The 18863-nt window shown below is 36.3% G+C and overlaps 1 protein-coding gene across 1 annotated transcript; it reads right to left on the bottom strand.

The window, feature by feature from the left end:
- Window positions 1-434: 434 nt before the first annotated feature.
- On the bottom strand, window positions 435-18789 carry LOC144449335 (mitochondrial sodium/calcium exchanger protein-like). Its single transcript, XM_078139863.1, has 18 exons — window positions 18740-18789; window positions 17656-17779; window positions 12031-12180; window positions 11757-11809; window positions 11057-11126; window positions 10427-10547; window positions 9730-9951; window positions 9232-9342; window positions 8711-8818; window positions 7762-7905; window positions 7000-7142; window positions 6430-6562; window positions 5630-5754; window positions 5181-5258; window positions 4580-4655; window positions 3846-3947; window positions 3126-3190; window positions 435-2351 (listed from the first exon to the last, which is right to left on the bottom strand). The coding sequence occupies exons 1-18, from the start codon at window positions 18787-18789 to the stop codon at window positions 2169-2171; spliced, it is 2058 nt and encodes a 685-aa protein (XP_077995989.1). The 3' UTR covers window positions 435-2168.
- Between the last annotated feature and the right edge of the window lie 74 nt (window positions 18790-18863).

Here is an 18863-nt window from a genome sequence, read left to right as displayed (position 1 = left end):
GGAACCTTCAATAATTACAGGGGGGATTCGGGTCCAGTCTGTTGCGCAAAGTGTGGCCCTCCCCAATTCCGTCCTTCTAAAAAGTGGCCCTCCCTCAATTTCCTTTCTCTAAAACATGACGCCCCTGTTACCTTGAATATTTCAAAAACATGGGGACGGTTTTTGTTGCACAATATTAGCAAATGAAGATTGCTTGATTTGACTCAGCAATATGGAGGACTGGTGTTGTTGAATAAAATAGAGTGAACATGCAAATATCCATAGCATCCCGTCTACGTTTGCAGTGTTTAAATGAAACAATATCGAAACCGGTACTCAAATGAAAGTCTCTGGTAATAATTTTGAAATCTGTGTGGATGTTCAAAAGATAAAAGACACAAAGAAATAAGACTGTAATTGTAATATAATAGTTTTTATTTCATTGCTAGCTCTAAAATCTCTATTCTTTCTGAAAAAAAAAGATGTGTACAAAATCTTCTTAATTTCTAAATATCTGCTGGTTATAAGTTACACAATGTTTGCTATGGGACAACAAATTATGTTATATTCCCCCGACCCAAAAGCATCGCTTTCTCCCATGTTACAGTTATTTCAGTTCGGACATACGTTAATAATGGCTGAAAATATGCAGCTATTTCTAGATGGCATTGTTAGGCTGAGAGATGAAGAGACGAAGTACAGCTCACTGAGGCCATACAAACTGATATATCTGTCAAAATGCAGTCTATAGTGTGTTGCAGTACAATTATATCAACTTGAAATGTTGATAATGCTATTGCAAAATATAATATTTAACGAACACTTAACTTTCCATCCCATAATACTTGTCATATAACGTACAAGCTATTTGTTTTCTAATCATGACAAAATAAACTGTCCCATATAATTTCTTTTCAGAGAAAACAACAATTTTTGATTAATATATATCTGCTTTGTTTATCCATATATGAACTACATAAATGGACACCCAGAAGACAGAAACAATGGCGGTACTACTTCGTTGGCAACAACGATAAGCTTATAGGCATTTTGAAGTTATTTTCAGATTTTGAAATTTTGAAATTTGTGAATATTTTTTTCAGTGGATCGGATAATATAAACTAGCAAAATAATATAGCACATAAATAATTATCAAATTATTACATTTTCATATTTACGAAATAAGATATAGATACAGTAATATACTTAAACTTCGACAGATATTTTGTTACATTATGAAACAAGTACTGTATTTCTATAGATAATTTCACAAATTTGGCAGAATGAAAAAATACACCTATTGTGAAATTGCTACCAATGCAAATAGTCTAGATGCTATCTGTGGCTTCGAATCTCAAGATTTCACTTCACCCCATCTAGCGCAATAAGAAATCATGAACAAAAAGTTGTTCATGCATATGCAAATGAGTAAACCGTTAGAATATATGATATAAACGATAGTGGCCTGAGCTGACAAATGTACCATATTTGGCCATTACAGAACGGCTCCCAATAAACACTAACTTATCATTGGGCAGAATTTTGTGATTGATTAACAAAGACATGATGTTAATGGCTGTGTAAGTGGCTTCATTTGAATTTGAAATTTCATATCAGGACCTCACTGAGTTAGACGTCAAAAAAATGAAGTCACGAATAGTCTTGTCTGGATGCCAACGTGGTTTCTAAAGTAAACCACGTATGGTCAAAGTCCCTCAATCAACACAAGAAGTTGTTCATCCAATCAGTGAACCCCAGCTGTTACAGTGACATAAACAGTGTATAAGTAGCATCCTGAGCTGACAAATATACCATATTTGGATGTGACATAACTGCCCCAATAAACACTAACTTTATGAGGGACTGTGTTATTGGTTAGAATTTTGTGATTGATTAACAAAGACATGATGTTAATGACTGTGTGGGTGGCTGTGGATGAATTTTAAATTGCAGCTCACGCATCTCAGGACTTCTACAGTAACGACTTTGACTATACTGTGAGTGGAGGTGTAAATGGCAACGATACTGTATAGGAACTAGACTAAGAATAATTTCTAGACTACAATGCTAACATATCATACTGACCATACCCTTACAACCACAAGTACATTCGATATAGTAGCACCTGATAACGATTTTCAAAATCTATTACACAAAAAACTAAAACCAAGGACTGTATATGCTTGATCCTAGACAGGAATAACTCCAACTTCCATCAGAATAGCAATGAGGAGATAAGAGAAGAAGATGGCGAGTAGATATCCACCGTATCCTCGTATGAAGCTAGATTTGATAGCAACCATTACCAGAGATGACACTAGACTTAACGCTACTGTAGTATACAGTAGAATATGTACAGCAGAATGTGATAGCTGCAAAAAACAAAACAAAAGATAGTTTGATTGGTGATAATATTTTATCAAAACATTGAAGGAGTACTTCATGAAATGCCATAATTTTGAAGCTTTTCGCTATGAAATGACAACAGCCTCTGTACTAGTCTAGATTGGTCAGCCATCAATCCTTCTCTCCACACAGCCTGCGAACTCAATAATTCAAATTTAGTATTTTGCATGGATGCCATGTGTAGAAGCCGATTGGTTGAAAAAGTCACGTGATATGATGCCTATACTATCATGTTGCTTGTGACATTATGCATGCATGTTGATTGTGTAGATGGAAATGTGACCTTTGTATAAATAACCACGAACGTCAAAATGTTATATGTTACTTCCAATATGATTATTCCTCGTGGCGAAGGGTCGCTGATAGTGAGGTTTGGCTCAAAGTATTAAATTTGAATTACTGAGTTCGCAGGCTGTGTGGGGAGAACGCTTGCTAGGTTACCCACCCAGTTTGTTATGGAGGCAAACCAACAGTTTGATCTGTCACCAAAGTTGTCCATCTTTGGATGAGAACCATTGCAATGTGAAGCTGATCAATGCATGACTTGTGCTAACATAAAACTGCCATAGTATAGTATGATACTGTCGTCAACTTAGGAAAACGATGTTTTGCTCCCCCCCCCTATTTATCCAAGATTGCATAAATGAAAAATGTGAATTCAGATGTTGTATATGATAAACACAAATGTTTAATTTTTCATGAATTTCGTAGAACAAAGTGAGTTTTAAAGCTGGACATACCTGGAGTTCCTCTCCCACCTTTAGCGTTCCTAGTAAACTCGCAAGTCCAAAACCCAGTAACATAGCTAGAGGAGTACGCTAAGGAACAATACTATCAACCAACCAACCATCAAATGAAATGGTCATAGTCAAACGTTTGTCTGTTCATTGCGATATCACGTGAATATTTATGATCAATGTGTCAAAATTACAAGTTATATAAATCTAGTCACACTGTAGTCAAGACAATTGACACAATTAGAACAAAATCATCACTGGCAAATATAGCTGTCTAAAAACAACACATCAATTATACAGGCTAACTATCCTAACTCGATCGTGTAATCAAAGCCTCTTCCCCCCCCCCCTTCCTCCTCTCAATGGGGATATTTTTGTATATATATACATATATGACAGAGAAAGCTTTCCTTTTGAAACCTATTCGTAGCAATAGTCATAACATAATATATTGGTAATCTTCTCATGTTGAACTCTGCAACTTATCCAACATTAGTTCAGGTCAAATGTTACAAATGTTAAATGTAATTTGATTCGAGTTGACTATTAAACATTATTAGACTGGCTTCTGGCGAAAGATTTTCTGTTGATACCAGGATTCTTGTGGAAATATACAAACATCAACCTGTAACACCGATATGCCTCGACCTAATATAAATCACATTGCAAAGCAGTTGATGGGTATGCCACTTTGTTTTAAGTTGACGAAGTGCAAAAGGATACTGACAAGGGGTCCACCGAAGCAAGCAGATATAGACATAGGTCCCGGATGTTCCTCTCCCCGTTGAGGTTTACGCCTTGCATTTGTTGTGTTGTTGACTAGATCTAGAAATGACCAAAATCAAATACATATAATTTTGAAAAAAAGTAATTATAATTTGCGGTGTAAATTGGCTCATGAGATTTTACAAAGTTTTGTTCTTAAAGGGGGACGATAATGCCTCGTGAATTCACATCATTTGATAAAAACATGGCTGCTAAACGAGATGAAATGCATAGTCTCATTCAATTGCACTACCAGTACGGAGTTGACATCTATCTGAACTTAAGCGGAAATGACGTATAGGCCATGCTAGGCAACTTCCGCTAAACATGCTGTCCACTGTTTCTATTGCGCTTGCTATTATGATTTTAAAGCAATGCAAGCAGCCTGCAATATTACGAAGTTACGTACCAAGGCCTGTACATCACTAAGTTAACATAATGAGTATTAAAGTAACTTTATAGCAAGACTAAGTTCTGACCAATGACATCTCCATAGTGATAAGTGGAAGTGAATGAAACCAACACATTTTGTCTCATTTAAAATCCAAGATTCACAAGGCGTCCTTTCTCTGTTAATAGAATTAAACCCTCAATGTCCATTCTATAAACCAAACATGTCTTGCTATTACATTGAGAGACATTCAGTTACCAAATGTACGGTAGAAAATGACGGCGTTTTGGATGTCACCTACCGGGTAAACTGTTACCAAAAGTAAGGAAGGTCTGTCCCATGAATTCATCACTCATGCTCAGCAACAAACCGATTGTCTACCGGTATAAAAAGTATTAATTTAGGAATAAGTCAATTCATTACAAAGCATGCATTAATTTAAACCATTGCACAGTTTAGAATTCAACAGAGATGGAACTTCGGCGAATAATTACATTGTCCTATTGAGCACTTTCACATTTCAAACGCGACCCGTCAAGAACTATGTCCAATCTGAATTAGAAGATATTTGGATATTTTATTGCAATATATTCGAAAAATAAACACAGAAATTGACAACGCGAAATGTAATTTGTGAGTTAAAACAGTGAATGTTCCAAAAATATCAAATATTGCCATAAGAGTCCACATCAAATTCTTGACTTTTTTGTCTTTTTTAGCATACCAACGACTTTTCAAAATTGTTATATCCTGATAAGCAGGGATATCAATCATGCATTTCACTTATTGACAAACTCAAATAGACATGACAACTACAATTATTACGACGATGTTGTTTCCTGATTAGCGAAGTGAGACTATAAAATCATAATTTAGTATGAGTCAACTTTGGATATAATTACCTTCAATAAATTGACGACTTCATTGGCGAATACGAATATCCAAACGATGCAGATGATGAACCCAAATAGTGAAAATCCCTGTAAGAATTTTAATTAATGATGAAGAAATAAGTCAAACGTATTAAAAGTTTCCCTCTCCTCCTCCTCATCGTTGTCATCATCAGTGCCAATGAAAACGACGATGAAGACGAAAACAACAACAACAACAACAACAACAACAACAACAACAACAACAACAACAACAACCAACCAACCGACCAACCAACCACCCACCCACCAATCAGTCAATAAGTCAATCAATCAATCAACCAATCAATCAATCAATCAATCAAGAAACAGATCAAACTGTCGGCCAGGAACCAATAAACCAATCGGTCGGTCGGTCAGTCAGTCAGTCAGTCAGTCAGTCAGTCAGTCAGTCAACTAAGCAACCAATCAAAGTGACTTACTAGACGATAATACCTCGGCTGATTCTCGAAAGTCGACGTGAGAAACACCAATGGGCAAAATATCAGTCCAACAGCCAATGTTAAATGCCAAACCAAGAAATCGCCAGATATGGAAGTTGTTGCCACTGACAGACGAGAAACAAAAAAAATAAGGTGACACAGGGGAATGATCATGAATGATAATTGACAACAAGAAATAAAGTTACTGTACTGTAAACGGTCCTACTTTCATCTGTACTAACACCAACATTACAGCCCGTTTCAAGATACCGTTAACCTGCTCTCTTTGATACAACCACACTGTGACAGAAACCAATAAGAAAATTGCATACACAGAACAAACAAGGTCGCACTTCTTGCTCCATTTTGCCTATTATGATATGAAATAAACAATGAGATGCAGACATGTGGGCGCCAAAGTTCTGACGTTTGCATTTGATATCTTCATGGTGACATTATAAGTTCATTCATTTAGACAAAATCTTGCTATCTTAAACTGTAGCATTGCAGTTTCTTATTGGTTGCTGTGTGGTTGTATCAAAGAGAGACAATGAACGGTGACATGAAATGGGCTGTATGAGCTATAGTGTGACGTCATGATGACATTTTCGCCAAATGATGCAAATAGGGAATCAAACTAAAGGTAGTCTAGAATTTAGAAATAAATCGATAGCGCTTATCACATTTCTGTATGAAACAAATATGTAGGTTAGAATACATTATTCAAAGAGACAACCAAAAATCACAACAAACATCTTTTTAGAATTTCAGCTTCTGTAACACTTCTATTTTCTACTTACATCCTATAACGAAGACAGTAAACAACGGTGCCGAAATACAATGCAAACTGTTCAGTATTCTGTTCCAATTGTATCTGTCCTTTTGGCGGTCTACCGAGGGGCAGGTTACGATGATGGCGAACACTATTGGTGCCTAGAATAACATTATAAACAGTTATTGACAAAGCATTTATACAGAGTAGGGGAAGTCGTATTATAAGAACTATACATAAATGCCTTGACATTGAGAATTTATTTTAGGAAAATGACAATTTATAATGACAGTATTGGGAGACATGTAGACCAGTGTCCACACATACTTATTGACAATTATACAAATTAATATTATGCTAGGGAGTCAACCCCCTAACCCAACTAACTTGAATACAAATGTGTACACTAACTATTATACAGTCGGTCCAATGTTCTCAATTCTTGCCCAAACATTTAGTCGATTTTTATGAATCTCAGTGCTTCATTCTCAAAGCCATAATGTCACTGACAGAATAAAACCATTTTAAATATTCTACTGTAACTGAGAACAAAACTGGAAGTTTTTCCAACGTAATACCCTAAGAAATGACAGTTTACCTGGATTATTTCCATAAATTTTCCAAACAGTCCCAACTTCTTCCATTCAACGACATTGATTGGACAGATCGCCAACAAAAGGTCTTTGAAAATATCAGTTTTTGTAAGTGGAGGCTCGAGTGTCGAGATTTCAAGATTAGAATCTGCAATTAAAAAATAACAGTATTGTACCATCTGTGATCAGCTGTAACAGTAGCAACAACATTTCATTTAAATTTATTCAAAGAAAAAAAAATCTCTGAACAAACTTGCCATATTGAGGTGATATTTATCATGCGAGAATGTTGATGTATGTCGTGTAAATGTATATATTAAGGGGAATAAAGGCGAGACTGATTTATCTCTTAGTTGCATATCTTTAAGCTCAGAGGACCTCTCTAAAATAGAGCTGACAATTGGAATCTGGAAGGCTGGCTTAAAAGAGGCCTGCTATACACTGGGGTGAGGCATTATGGGAAGTGAACAAAGTTAGGAACTTCACATCCCTTGTATTACTTGCTTCAGCATTGCTTTGGTTATGAAACTCCTATGAAACTTTGTCCATTTCCCATAATTCCCTGCTATGCAGTAGATGCATTCTAAGTCAGATATGCCAACCTATATTATAGAGAGATCGTGCTATACAAAATGGTGAAAATGGTTTTTCTTAGTCTCCTAACCATGAAGAATACAAGTAAAGTAATATAAGCCCAGCCTCACCTTTCTTCCCCTATTTGGGGAACTAATATTGAGAATAAGGGTTCATTTAAATGTTCGTCTTACCATCATCATTGTCTTGCTGCGATTCTTCATCAGTGTCGTCTGCTGTCTGTGTGTCGTCTGCTGTCTGTGTGGTGTTTGCTGCCTCCGGATCGCCATCTGTTTGTTGTTGTGTTGAGTCAGTTGGTTCAACAAACTTTTCAGCATCTGAGATAGAAATAAAACGAACCATTAGAGACGTCCAATACATTCCCTCTGAATTTCTCACCAATCAGATAATCTCTCTGAGGAAAGATCAACAAAAAAGAGTTTATGATTGGCCAGTTTTGGTTTTAAAGTGAAGAATGTGAAGTTTGATTGGCAATTGAATTTCAACACTTTCTTAACTACGTTGTTGTTGTTGTTGTTTGTTTGTTTGTTTGTTTGTTTTTGTTTTGTTTGTTTGTTTGTTTGTTTGTTTGTTTTTAAGCCAAGTATCCAGTCGTATGGGGAATTTTTTGGCTCTCGCTTTCGACTTTTCCCCCTATCCGACTAGCATTTTCCTAACGGCCATGTATTCAAACCTAAACTAGCCTTTGTGGTTGGTTTATCCTGACTACTGAGATGGGATCATTAATATTCATAATGTCTATTCTTCCCGAGTTCTATTTGTTTGAGGGAAGAAATCCTAGGAAGAGTTCTAACAACTTCTTCAACAGTGGTTGGCGAAAGCCAAAATCCGTACACAACTGGACTATAGGCAGGCTAGTTTTTTTTATCTGTTCGTGCATTTGTTCACCTGACGATGCTAATGTCGTGCAATAGGTGAGATTCTTTTGAAACCATGTACATTGTATATGCCATAAATACGTAGTTTTGAAGCAGAGCTTGGCACATCAATGGTGTACCCTCTAATCTATTAGATTTCACATGCCCTTGTCACACATTTTCTACGCAATGACGTCAAAACATCAGATGTTCTGATTGAATGAATACTGTCACGTGTTTATTGATACTCCAATCTTAAACTTACCAACTGCTACATCTTCCTCTGTTGATGACGTCACTTTGCCCTTAGTAACCACTGCAGCCTCGTAGTCACTATGATGATCGGACGACGTTAACAACGGCTTCTTCTCATCTGCAATGTAATATTGCCCAACAGAAACACAAGAAATATTGATAATTTACCAAGAAATTAATTTTTGCATCGATATGTACAGAGCAGTAGATGTCAGAGTCGGTTGAAAGCTAAGATGAGTAAGAACTCACATACTGGTCGCTATGCGACGTATCGTGTTTGTCAACAATTAAGAAAAGATTTCATCTGCACATGCGTATCAGACGACAAATGAACTTTAACTCTTTGCTGCTCATGATGCTGCATACATTTTTCGGGTCTAAAGGCTTAATTTTTTTATATGCTTTGTAAATGTCTTTCAGGGTCTGTACCTGCAGTGTGGTGTTATATTTTAACACTGTAACATTAGAATGTATCGATATAAATGACGATATCTGTAGCACGTAACAATTTCTACAGAGCACCAACTTTACCTTCTTCCTGTGGTTTGCCCATTATTGCCTGTTTACAACTTTGTCCAGCCAGGGCAAAAACGTTCCAGAATAACACAACCAATACATAGAATACATAGAGTGCGATGAAACCTGAAAAGAAAGAAAAAAAATTAATTTGTACGGTCAAATGTATTAATTAGATAATTCGTCAATAGTTCACACAAGGAAAATACGAGTGAGCTAAGGGGCCTTGTGCTACAAGTCGAAATACGAGCAGTGACAAAATAAAGCAAAACGTTGGGGTATTATGTGACTATCCCTTTGCAAGCATAATTTATGAGAAGTTGGGAAAATAATGGCGACTTTGAATGTTTCAAACGACTCGTATTTCGCGCAACGCAGAACCAATGATGACGTAGACGTGACGCAAGCGCCTTTAACCTGACTTCCTGTAGTGTAATGGGTATTATCGTTGATATGATTTGTAAACAAAAAACAGCATCAACACCTAGAAATGTACAATATTTCTAATCTCACCGGCAGCTTCCCCTGTGCTAATACCGCCATCGTTGACCACGTAGTAAGCCCAGCTACAGGCGACCAAATAGAAGAAAGCATCTCTCAGTGTCTTCACTTTTTCCACAGTAAAAGGAGGTGAAAAGAAAACCTTGCGAAAATCGCTGAAATTTCTGATTTTCTCTTTCGGCGAAAATATCAAAACAGAAGCGATAACGATTGTTGTAATAAAGATACCAGCTCCTAAAATAAAAATGTACATAACCGATAGTTTATCGTCACCGACGGTATTAAAAACTACGACAGATCTAGATGAACGTTATTAGTCTAGGGTCAAGTTGTCAAGTTGGTAGCCAAAATACTCACACGACTTGACTCTAGGCTTAAACATTTTGGAAGATATCAATGATAAGAATGAGAAGAAAATAGAGAAAGAGTCCAACATGTGTTTGATAGTCAGAGAACACACAGGAGCAGCAGTCCATGCTCATTACAGATGTTGTGTTCTACTCCAAAATTTTCATCAGCCAAGACTTGGCGATTTACATTACTTGAATACTTTGCTCAATTCCATAATTGTTTTTGTTATCAAATGAACAATGAGTTTTTTGTGACAGAATGCGTGAGTGATAATATTTGAGTCCAGTTGTCTGTAAAACCTCTTGTCGGAGTTTGTATTTTCTATAAAAAAAATAAAAAAGAACTGAAAACGACTTACCAAAAAGTCCACCGATGACAAGACCTAGATCATTATTGACAGCACTTGTTGTCTTGCTTGCCGCCACTGTGGCAATAATGATGTCGGGTGAACCATTACCCCATGCCAATAACGTCACACCGTTACAAAACAGCGTCAAGGAATATAATAACACTGATATGATGGAATTATGTATAACTGTCATATTTTACATTTCCACCAAAATAGTCTAAAGTATGAAAGCAATGTAGGACTTCGAATCCAGACCAAAATTATATAGTATTAACTATGAAACGTAAATCTAGAAATAAACTTTAACTAGCACCAGGATGGTTGTTTTGAAGCTTCACCTTGATATCTAGTCACGTGCCAAAATGTAATACATTCAGTATATATCAGCCTGACTAACGTTTTATATTCCATATGCCTACTTGTGAGGTAAGTGCATTTACTCGTTTAGCTTTATAAAAACAGCTGAGAATAGTTTAAGTTTGAAAATGTTATCTGATAATTAAAATCATGAAATGAGACCATTTATATCAAAGGTTCAGGACAATGTCTGAAGATTATACTAAGTCTTGTGAAGGTATTGTCTAAATAGAACCAAAGCTGGAAAATAGAAAATAGTTCTATTTTCACTGTAAAGGATATTGCCACGTTTTTACTCATTCTGTGAGTTCCACATTGTAAGTTGGCTAGAGAATCCAACGATGGACAGAAACTGAAATATTCAGATGTAAATAATTAGTAGTTTATGTTAGGATTATAATTATATTGAAATAGTCAACGTAACATTTCAGTTAATCTAATCAATTGACAATTTATCAAAATCTCAAAAATAACCAAATTAGACACAAATGAACAAAATACAGAATGATAATTAATTGTATTATGAAAAACAGTTCACAAGGCATTAAAAATTGAATAAGAACATTGTCTGCACGAAAAAATGGAAATCTAATACAAGGAATATACAAATGGGAAATTGCTTAGTTATTAAGTGGTCAAATAGTCTAAGATTAATTAGTAAATAAATAGATAGATAGATAAACAAATGAATAAATAAATAAATTAATAAATAAATAAATTAATTAATTAATTAATTGATTGATTGATTGATTGATTGATAAGAAACATACAACGCAGAAAAGGAAATAATGAAAAAGCCTGCAAATAAGGTGTTATAAGTTTCTTTGATTCAACAACTAGACTAATTTGTCTTGACTCTTGTTCGATCTTGAAAAAAAATGTTCTTAGTCTTGAAGATCTAAAATCAAACAACTTGGAGGTAAACATTTCATTTGCATGTTTTAAAAACTAAACTAAAAAAAAATATTTTTTTAAAACTTACAATCTCTGAGCTACAATCTTGACTGCAATGAATAGGTAGATCAGTACGAGTCCCTGTGGAGATGAAAATAACAATTGTAAATAATTTGAATAAAAATCATGTTCGGAATCAGATTTCTATTTGAAATGAAGCTGCAAATAAGTAAAAAGTACATAAGTCATAACTGCTATAGTGTCTTCATTGAATCTTAATTTTAAATACCATCACATCCAATCCACTTGATCCTGTAAATTATAATTTTTTTTCGACTTTGGAACTTAGTTAAGAAACCTACCAAGATGATTCCAGCCACGGCACCCGGAATGTCTGAACAGTAGAAGAATTCCAGGTAGTTTATAAAGCCATTCTCAATGCCACAATCCGATGTGTTTTTAACAGCCGTACAGTGGTCACTGAAGTTCAAGTCGTTGAGGGCGTCACTGCACTGTAGACGTTACATGTACAAAAATATGAAAGTGGAAATAATTTTTGTGGCATTTATGTTATTATCAATGATCAAAATGACAGATATTAGACTGATGAAGTGCCCTCACTCAGAACCCTCACACACATTATAAAGTGATTGTCTGACGGGAGTAATATGCACAGCATCAAAACACATCAAATCCAAGCTCCAGTTTATGGTTTTTGCAATGTTACTGTATGATTATAATAAGAATTAATATTCTCTATACATACAATCGAGTTTACAGACATTGTTTATCTTCAACAAGTAAGCGATCTGATAATTTTTTGACCCTAGAGTGAACCCACTCAGGGGTAGAAATAGAACAGTTTACAACGCCGTCGATGAATATGATGAACAACAAGGGAATTGCCGCTGTCGTTTTCATATACCTTGTCCCACACTATTGCAATGTACATATATTGGCAGTCGTCACGGCTTTCCTCTATGTGTTTGTTTGTTTGTTTGTTTGTTTGTTTGTTTGTCTGTTTGTATGTCTGTCTGTCTGTCTGTCTGTCTGTCTGTCTATCTGTTTGTTTGTTTGTTTGTTTGTTTGTTTGTTTGTTTGTTTGTTTGTAAACTGCTACAAAACACCAGTGTAATATTATAAACGGTTTTGGAATACAGCATCTGATTATAGAAGGATATATATATGAGCTGAATAACAATAAAACTTGACTGTAACCAGCGCTGCCGTCTCACAAATTCGTCAAAGTATGTTATATCCTTACTTTTGTCGGGTGAACCCCAACTACTGTATTATTTTACCTGTGAAATATTCTCCATTTTGATGAATAAATGATATGCGGGTATCGTCTGCGAGTACAGGGTCGTACGCCTTGCTGCCATGCAGAGTACAAACAACGACGAGCAGAGAGTAAAGATTTAAACCAGGAAGTACAAAATAGTACATATACTTTCATTTGTAACTTTTTTTTGGAGTGAATTGTGTACATCAAGACATAATATTTCGTCCAATAGTGCGCCATCAACGTTGGCATGTTTGCTATAAACGTAACATTATTATGTTTTTAGCTGCTTCCACAGTTCGCATGTAAATGAGTTTCTACTACGACTGTACGTAGGGAAAGACTACATTTGTAATCTGTTTTTATGATGATGTTGTTGAATCAGAGTTACGGCTAATGCTTTCAGGAAGAAAAGAACAACTTTATGAATTTTATAATGTGACTTTTTCATAACACAAAACCGTGACAGGAGTTAAATTTACATGATGGTACATTTTCCGTGCACTTTTGAATAAATAAGTTTAAAAACATAAACAATGCTAAGAAAACTACATCCTGCATTTTCTCAATATCTAATCCCCATGTTTTAAAAGTGATCCCCATATTCATTGCTAACTTTTTGTGGGGATTCCCGGGTAGTAAAGATCACGTGATGACATGTTCAGAGAATGACGTCAACGTTACATGTAATTCAGTCAATTCGATATATAGAAAGTAAATGATACTTCCTCCCATTATCAAGGCATGCAAGTGACGAATTTGAAATTTTATAACAAGAAGACATCTTTTATGATGTTAAAAATGGAAGTCAGTTTGAGATGCGTCACACGGTCAAAGCATTAACCAATCGGACTTCGATCACCAACTTTCCCGCCCACAGTTATTGTACTCGGCTCCGAATATATTGTATTAACGGGTCTGTCTTTGATCTGTTGACCTTTCATTGAATCAAAATATTAACACGTGACATTGCTCAATGGAATTTTTCTTTTATCTTATTTTCAAATTTCATTTCCTGTTTTGTTTCCTCCCATCTTTAGAACTGACGTGATGGCACTGACTGGTGGTGGTGGAGATCACGATTTCAATGATATGGCACAAACACTTTATGTGAACAGGTGCACGTGATTTGGGAAAGTTGGTGATTTCTGTTCAGATGTTACATTATATCGTCGTAAAAACTACAGACCCCTTTTACGGCACTGTCCAAGCGGTTTTATTTTTTCATTGCGTCAGCCGTAAAATACGGGGACAGAATCCGATTTAGACCCGTCAGACAAAATGTCAACTGTGCTGGACTGTGACCGCGATAGCTCTCATAGTAGACATTTTGGCTCACGGGTCGCAAACTATTTTTATCCTGAACTCACCGTACCCATGCTCTAGTTTTGTCTTGCGATATATAAATGTTACGACAGGCCTTTCGCGCAATATTCAGTTCAATTTTGCACATTTGCATGAGGTCAAAGTTCATAATGAATAAAGTCCTTCAGATCGTGCAAGGCAAATTACAAAGTGACGTTCACTTTGTTCAAAGCGAATATTAATGAAATTGAAAATAGGAACACTGGAGAATAAATGTAACGTTGGGATTGAAAGACCTGTTGAATATGAAATTTAATTTTGAATACATAAATCGCGGCATTTATGACTACAACAGATATCTCTCCATCGACTGAAAGATGGATATCGTTGTCGTAATGCCTTGTTTATGAAATTTGTGACACCAGAAATATAGTCAAATGACTTTTCACAGTTATCTTTCTTTGAAACAAATAATGAGCTATTGAACACACAACATTTTATGGCCTTAGTTTTTCGTATATTAACGACGTCACATTGTTGTATTAATCTCAAGGTAATGTAATAAAACATGATAAATGCGAGATCACGTTACATTCAAGTTGACGAACATGACATACGTGTATTACAGGTAAAACAGCATGCAAGGGATCGCCGAACGACTGTGCGTATCATGCACATTTTATGTTCCCTGACAACAATTTAGAGAGATAAGAAACAGGCTTCTCACTTATTTATATTAATATCATATTGTATTTATGAGTTTTCTCTACCTACCATATCTACTTCGAGTTAAGCTGTATCTTTTCTGCGCCGAATAATGAATAGCCTACTTGTTGGAGATGATACTCGGTCCACTCTTATTAGTCAGATTTCGTTGTCAGACATTTCATGGTCTTCGACCGGAATGTATACACACCGCGTTGTTTGAGATTAGAATGACTAACCTAACGACATTTCCTACCAGTTACATCAGCGCCACGCAAGGAGTGATATCACCAAGTGCTGTACCACCGATTTCATTTTCGTTTCATAACAGTAGTCGCGAACGAGTCCTTGCGTAGTTTCGGTTAGCGCATTGTCACGAGTGGATTACTGTGGGTTTTATATTTTCCTCTCAAGCTGAGTGTCTACATTTCAGGTGGTTTATTTGATTATTGCAAAGACTTTTGCTGCTGTTTAGCATATTAAGTAGATGGAACATCTGTTTCAAGGCCAGTACCCGAAACCCCCTTTCATGATTTGCATATTTGATATAACGATGCACCTGTATGTATAGTCTCGCTGATAAACCCCCGGGCTTTCTTTCGATATTACACATGTTACAAGCGACCAAAGGCCGTACAGCGCTAAGGAAGCCTTCATTAATTACAGGGGGAGCCGGGAAAACCAGGCCCAGGCTGATGTGTCAAATATGACCCCCACTAAAAAGTGGCCCTTCCTTTCCTTTCTCTAAAACGTGACCCCCTGTTGAAATATTTCAAAAGTATGGGTTAAAATGCTGTCAGATATGGAGCTCGTCCCAGAATCAATGGTATGGTACCCTACCGCTGCCACTATGTTGGAATATTTACAGGTAATGGCAATTTCCCACTACTATCACCACTGTGAAAGTACGTTTGTGTGAAGGCACTGCTTTAATCAGTACCTGTGTCTGGATCTCATGGGTTGAGGTGAAGGCCAAAAACTCCCTAAAAATAGATGGGCACACCCCCAACATTGTCAGAACCAAGGTCAACATCTAAACAACATTGTCCGTAATATCTTACCCAATGTTTTACTCCTGTGAGACCCACTCCTCTCCTCATATCACAACTAACAATTAATTTTATCTAAACAGTTTTACGTCAATGCTATCGTCGTTGGAATTTTTGTGTCAGGTTCTCTAAACATAGATCATCAGCTTTATAGAAAAGCAATAGTCGTAAAAACCCACGACTCCTTTACGATAACTGTGTAACACCTCGAGTTCAACACAAGAGTTGATGATTACTCCGGTTCGCGAGAATGTGTAACTCACTCCCATCTCTGTCTCTCGTTCCATTCTCGTTATTTCTCTTGTGTATACTTCGTGACTTTAGCCATTATATGCATGGTTTATCGCACTATTAAATCTACTTAGTATTTTGATAAAGTTGATAAATTACCCTTTTCAATCTCAACCATACATTTGTCCTACATCGTATGAATTACTAGTAATCTTGTCTTATCTTGATATCAGGTCAATCGGCGTACGGGCATCTGTGTACATTGGGTTGTACGATCAAACTGATAAACATCCAAGGTGTGTCTCCTCAAATACCATAAACTGAGTACTGGATCATATGGTAAAAATTGTGTCCTTTTTGTCATCTGTATAACTAGTTTGACTTGTTTAACCAGCTGTGGCATCGCATGAAAGTTTTAGCAACATATTCATACTGTTTTTGAGCATTTCTATATAGGGATAGATTGTACAGAAATACCACAGTACAACCAGTACCACACAATATACGCACGTAACCAGTTACACTAGAAATATGGCTGTTTTTACAACGGTTACTCATTGGTTCACAAAAGTTACACATTTCAAGACCAGTTATGTTATGTGTCCAAAAAAGGTGACCAAGCTTCCAGATTGAGCCACTCTTCAATAGATTGAATTTGATTTGAAAACTTTAAATATTGTTGTTCGTTTGGGTTGATTTTACCAACCAAACACTTGATGTACAACGCCTCGACAATTACAATTTTACATAGTTTTTGAATGTAAAAAAAAAGTGTCATCCCATACCAAACTCACCCAGTTGCATAGTAATTGTCTTGTATCAATTACTAGTAATATTTCATACCCCAAACGACTTTTTAACGTCAACGGATACCGTTTGCATATATTTGTCATGGATGCCGTAATTGACCCCCTTTCGGCCCTTGTTAAAATATATCACCGTTTAGATCTAGTACGTACAACTCACCAAACAACAAGCTAAGAATGCCAAGCGATATCTGACCGATCGTACCGATATAACGTCATCACCGCAGGCAAGGCCGACGTGACAAATACCAGGTATTTGTCAACATTACTGTGGTTGTCATTGTCAGACAGGTAAAAGCGTATACAAATTGTGTTTAAAGTTTCTCTAGGTAGTAAACTTAGTACCAATAATGTGTCGAACTAAAAATATAGGCGTATCTAGCAATAGTCGCATAACCTAATGGTTATATTTACCTATAACAAAACTGTTCATTGGAATCAAAATGTTTGTGTGTTGATTTTCTTGATAAAAGTAACTAATGGTGTTTTTATTTATGCAATGTGAGGTTCATTCTTATATTAACTCGCTTTCTATGCTTCCACATGTATGTTTCTTTAAGGCGGTTGTAAAATATTTTTCATGGTTTTTAAAAACTATCTAGCAATTACCTTGATGTCGTCATCATTCACACTGTCTTCGAAATATCCCAGTTCCAGATTTGTGTCATCGAGTAAAATCGTTTTTGACCTCATGACAAGAGGTTGGGCGTCTTTCCCTTCTGTCGAGGCAAGACTGACCAAAATAATGGTGGCCAAAGTGACGATCCCCATTATGGTGGTATCTCTCTCTACGCATAGAATGGCTCTATTGTATGTAGTACGCTGTGTAGAGTTTGTATCACGGGGTGGATTGATTGGCCGGTAGTAGGGGTTTGAAATAGTTGTGAATCCACGGTTACAGGAGGGACCTTTAGTCGAAGGCTAAAATTTAACAGAAGGAAACTTGCTGCTAGTGACTGTTCCTGTATATTGTGTGAGATGCCTTTGCAGTCGTTAAAATTAAAGTATTTCTAAATAAGATGACCGTTTTGTTTTGAAGACATTTTTTAAAATTCCAAGACTGGTCTGATTTCAAGAAGTATGGAAAGGTTAATGAAACGATTTCAACCTAATTGTTCGTCACATTGTTACACTCGGGTTTATAACTTAGATTAAATTATCAACTAACGTCAAAATGCGAAACCCATGGAATGATCCAACTGATTGGAAAGCTCACATGACTATACTTTCTTATTATATTATAATCATTAACAATACAGACAACTGGGAGTCATTTGTTTCAGTGTTTTCTACCCAATCACATGAAAAGCTTCATGTTTTAACAAAATATGTGCACTACATGAACGAATCTGAGTGAACACGGTGTGATGGAGATTGTTGGGTATGCTAGGGTGCTTAAAACTGACACGGGGTATTTACTATAGTGCAATGTAGTGCAATTCAATGCAGTGGAGTGTAGTGCAGTGCGGTGTGGTGCAGTGTAGTGTGGTGTGGTGTGGTGTGGTGTGGTGTGGTGTGGTGTGGTGTGGTGTGGTGCAGTGCGGTGCAGTGTAGTGTCGTGTAATGCGCAGTGTATAGACCAATCATCTGACATTTCTACAGTTTATAAGTTTATGTCGATTTTTTTCTTTCACACTGAACTATCCGTTATCGCTGAATGGTGCTTTTCATTCCTGATACAAAACTCTGATACAAAAACCACATTAAAAAAAGTAATTCTATAACTAGAAGCCATCCTTTCATTGCACATAAGCTTACGATGTATAGGAATATATTAAACATATCGAAGATAATCAATAAGGGCCATCGATACATAT

Source organism: Glandiceps talaboti, chromosome 18 (assembly GCF_964340395.1).
Source record: "Glandiceps talaboti chromosome 18, keGlaTala1.1, whole genome shotgun sequence".
In the NCBI taxonomy this organism is placed as follows: Eukaryota; Metazoa; Hemichordata; class Enteropneusta; family Spengelidae; genus Glandiceps; species Glandiceps talaboti.
The sequence above is the reverse complement of the archived record's forward strand: the minus strand, read 5'-3'. Positions and strand labels throughout refer to the sequence as shown.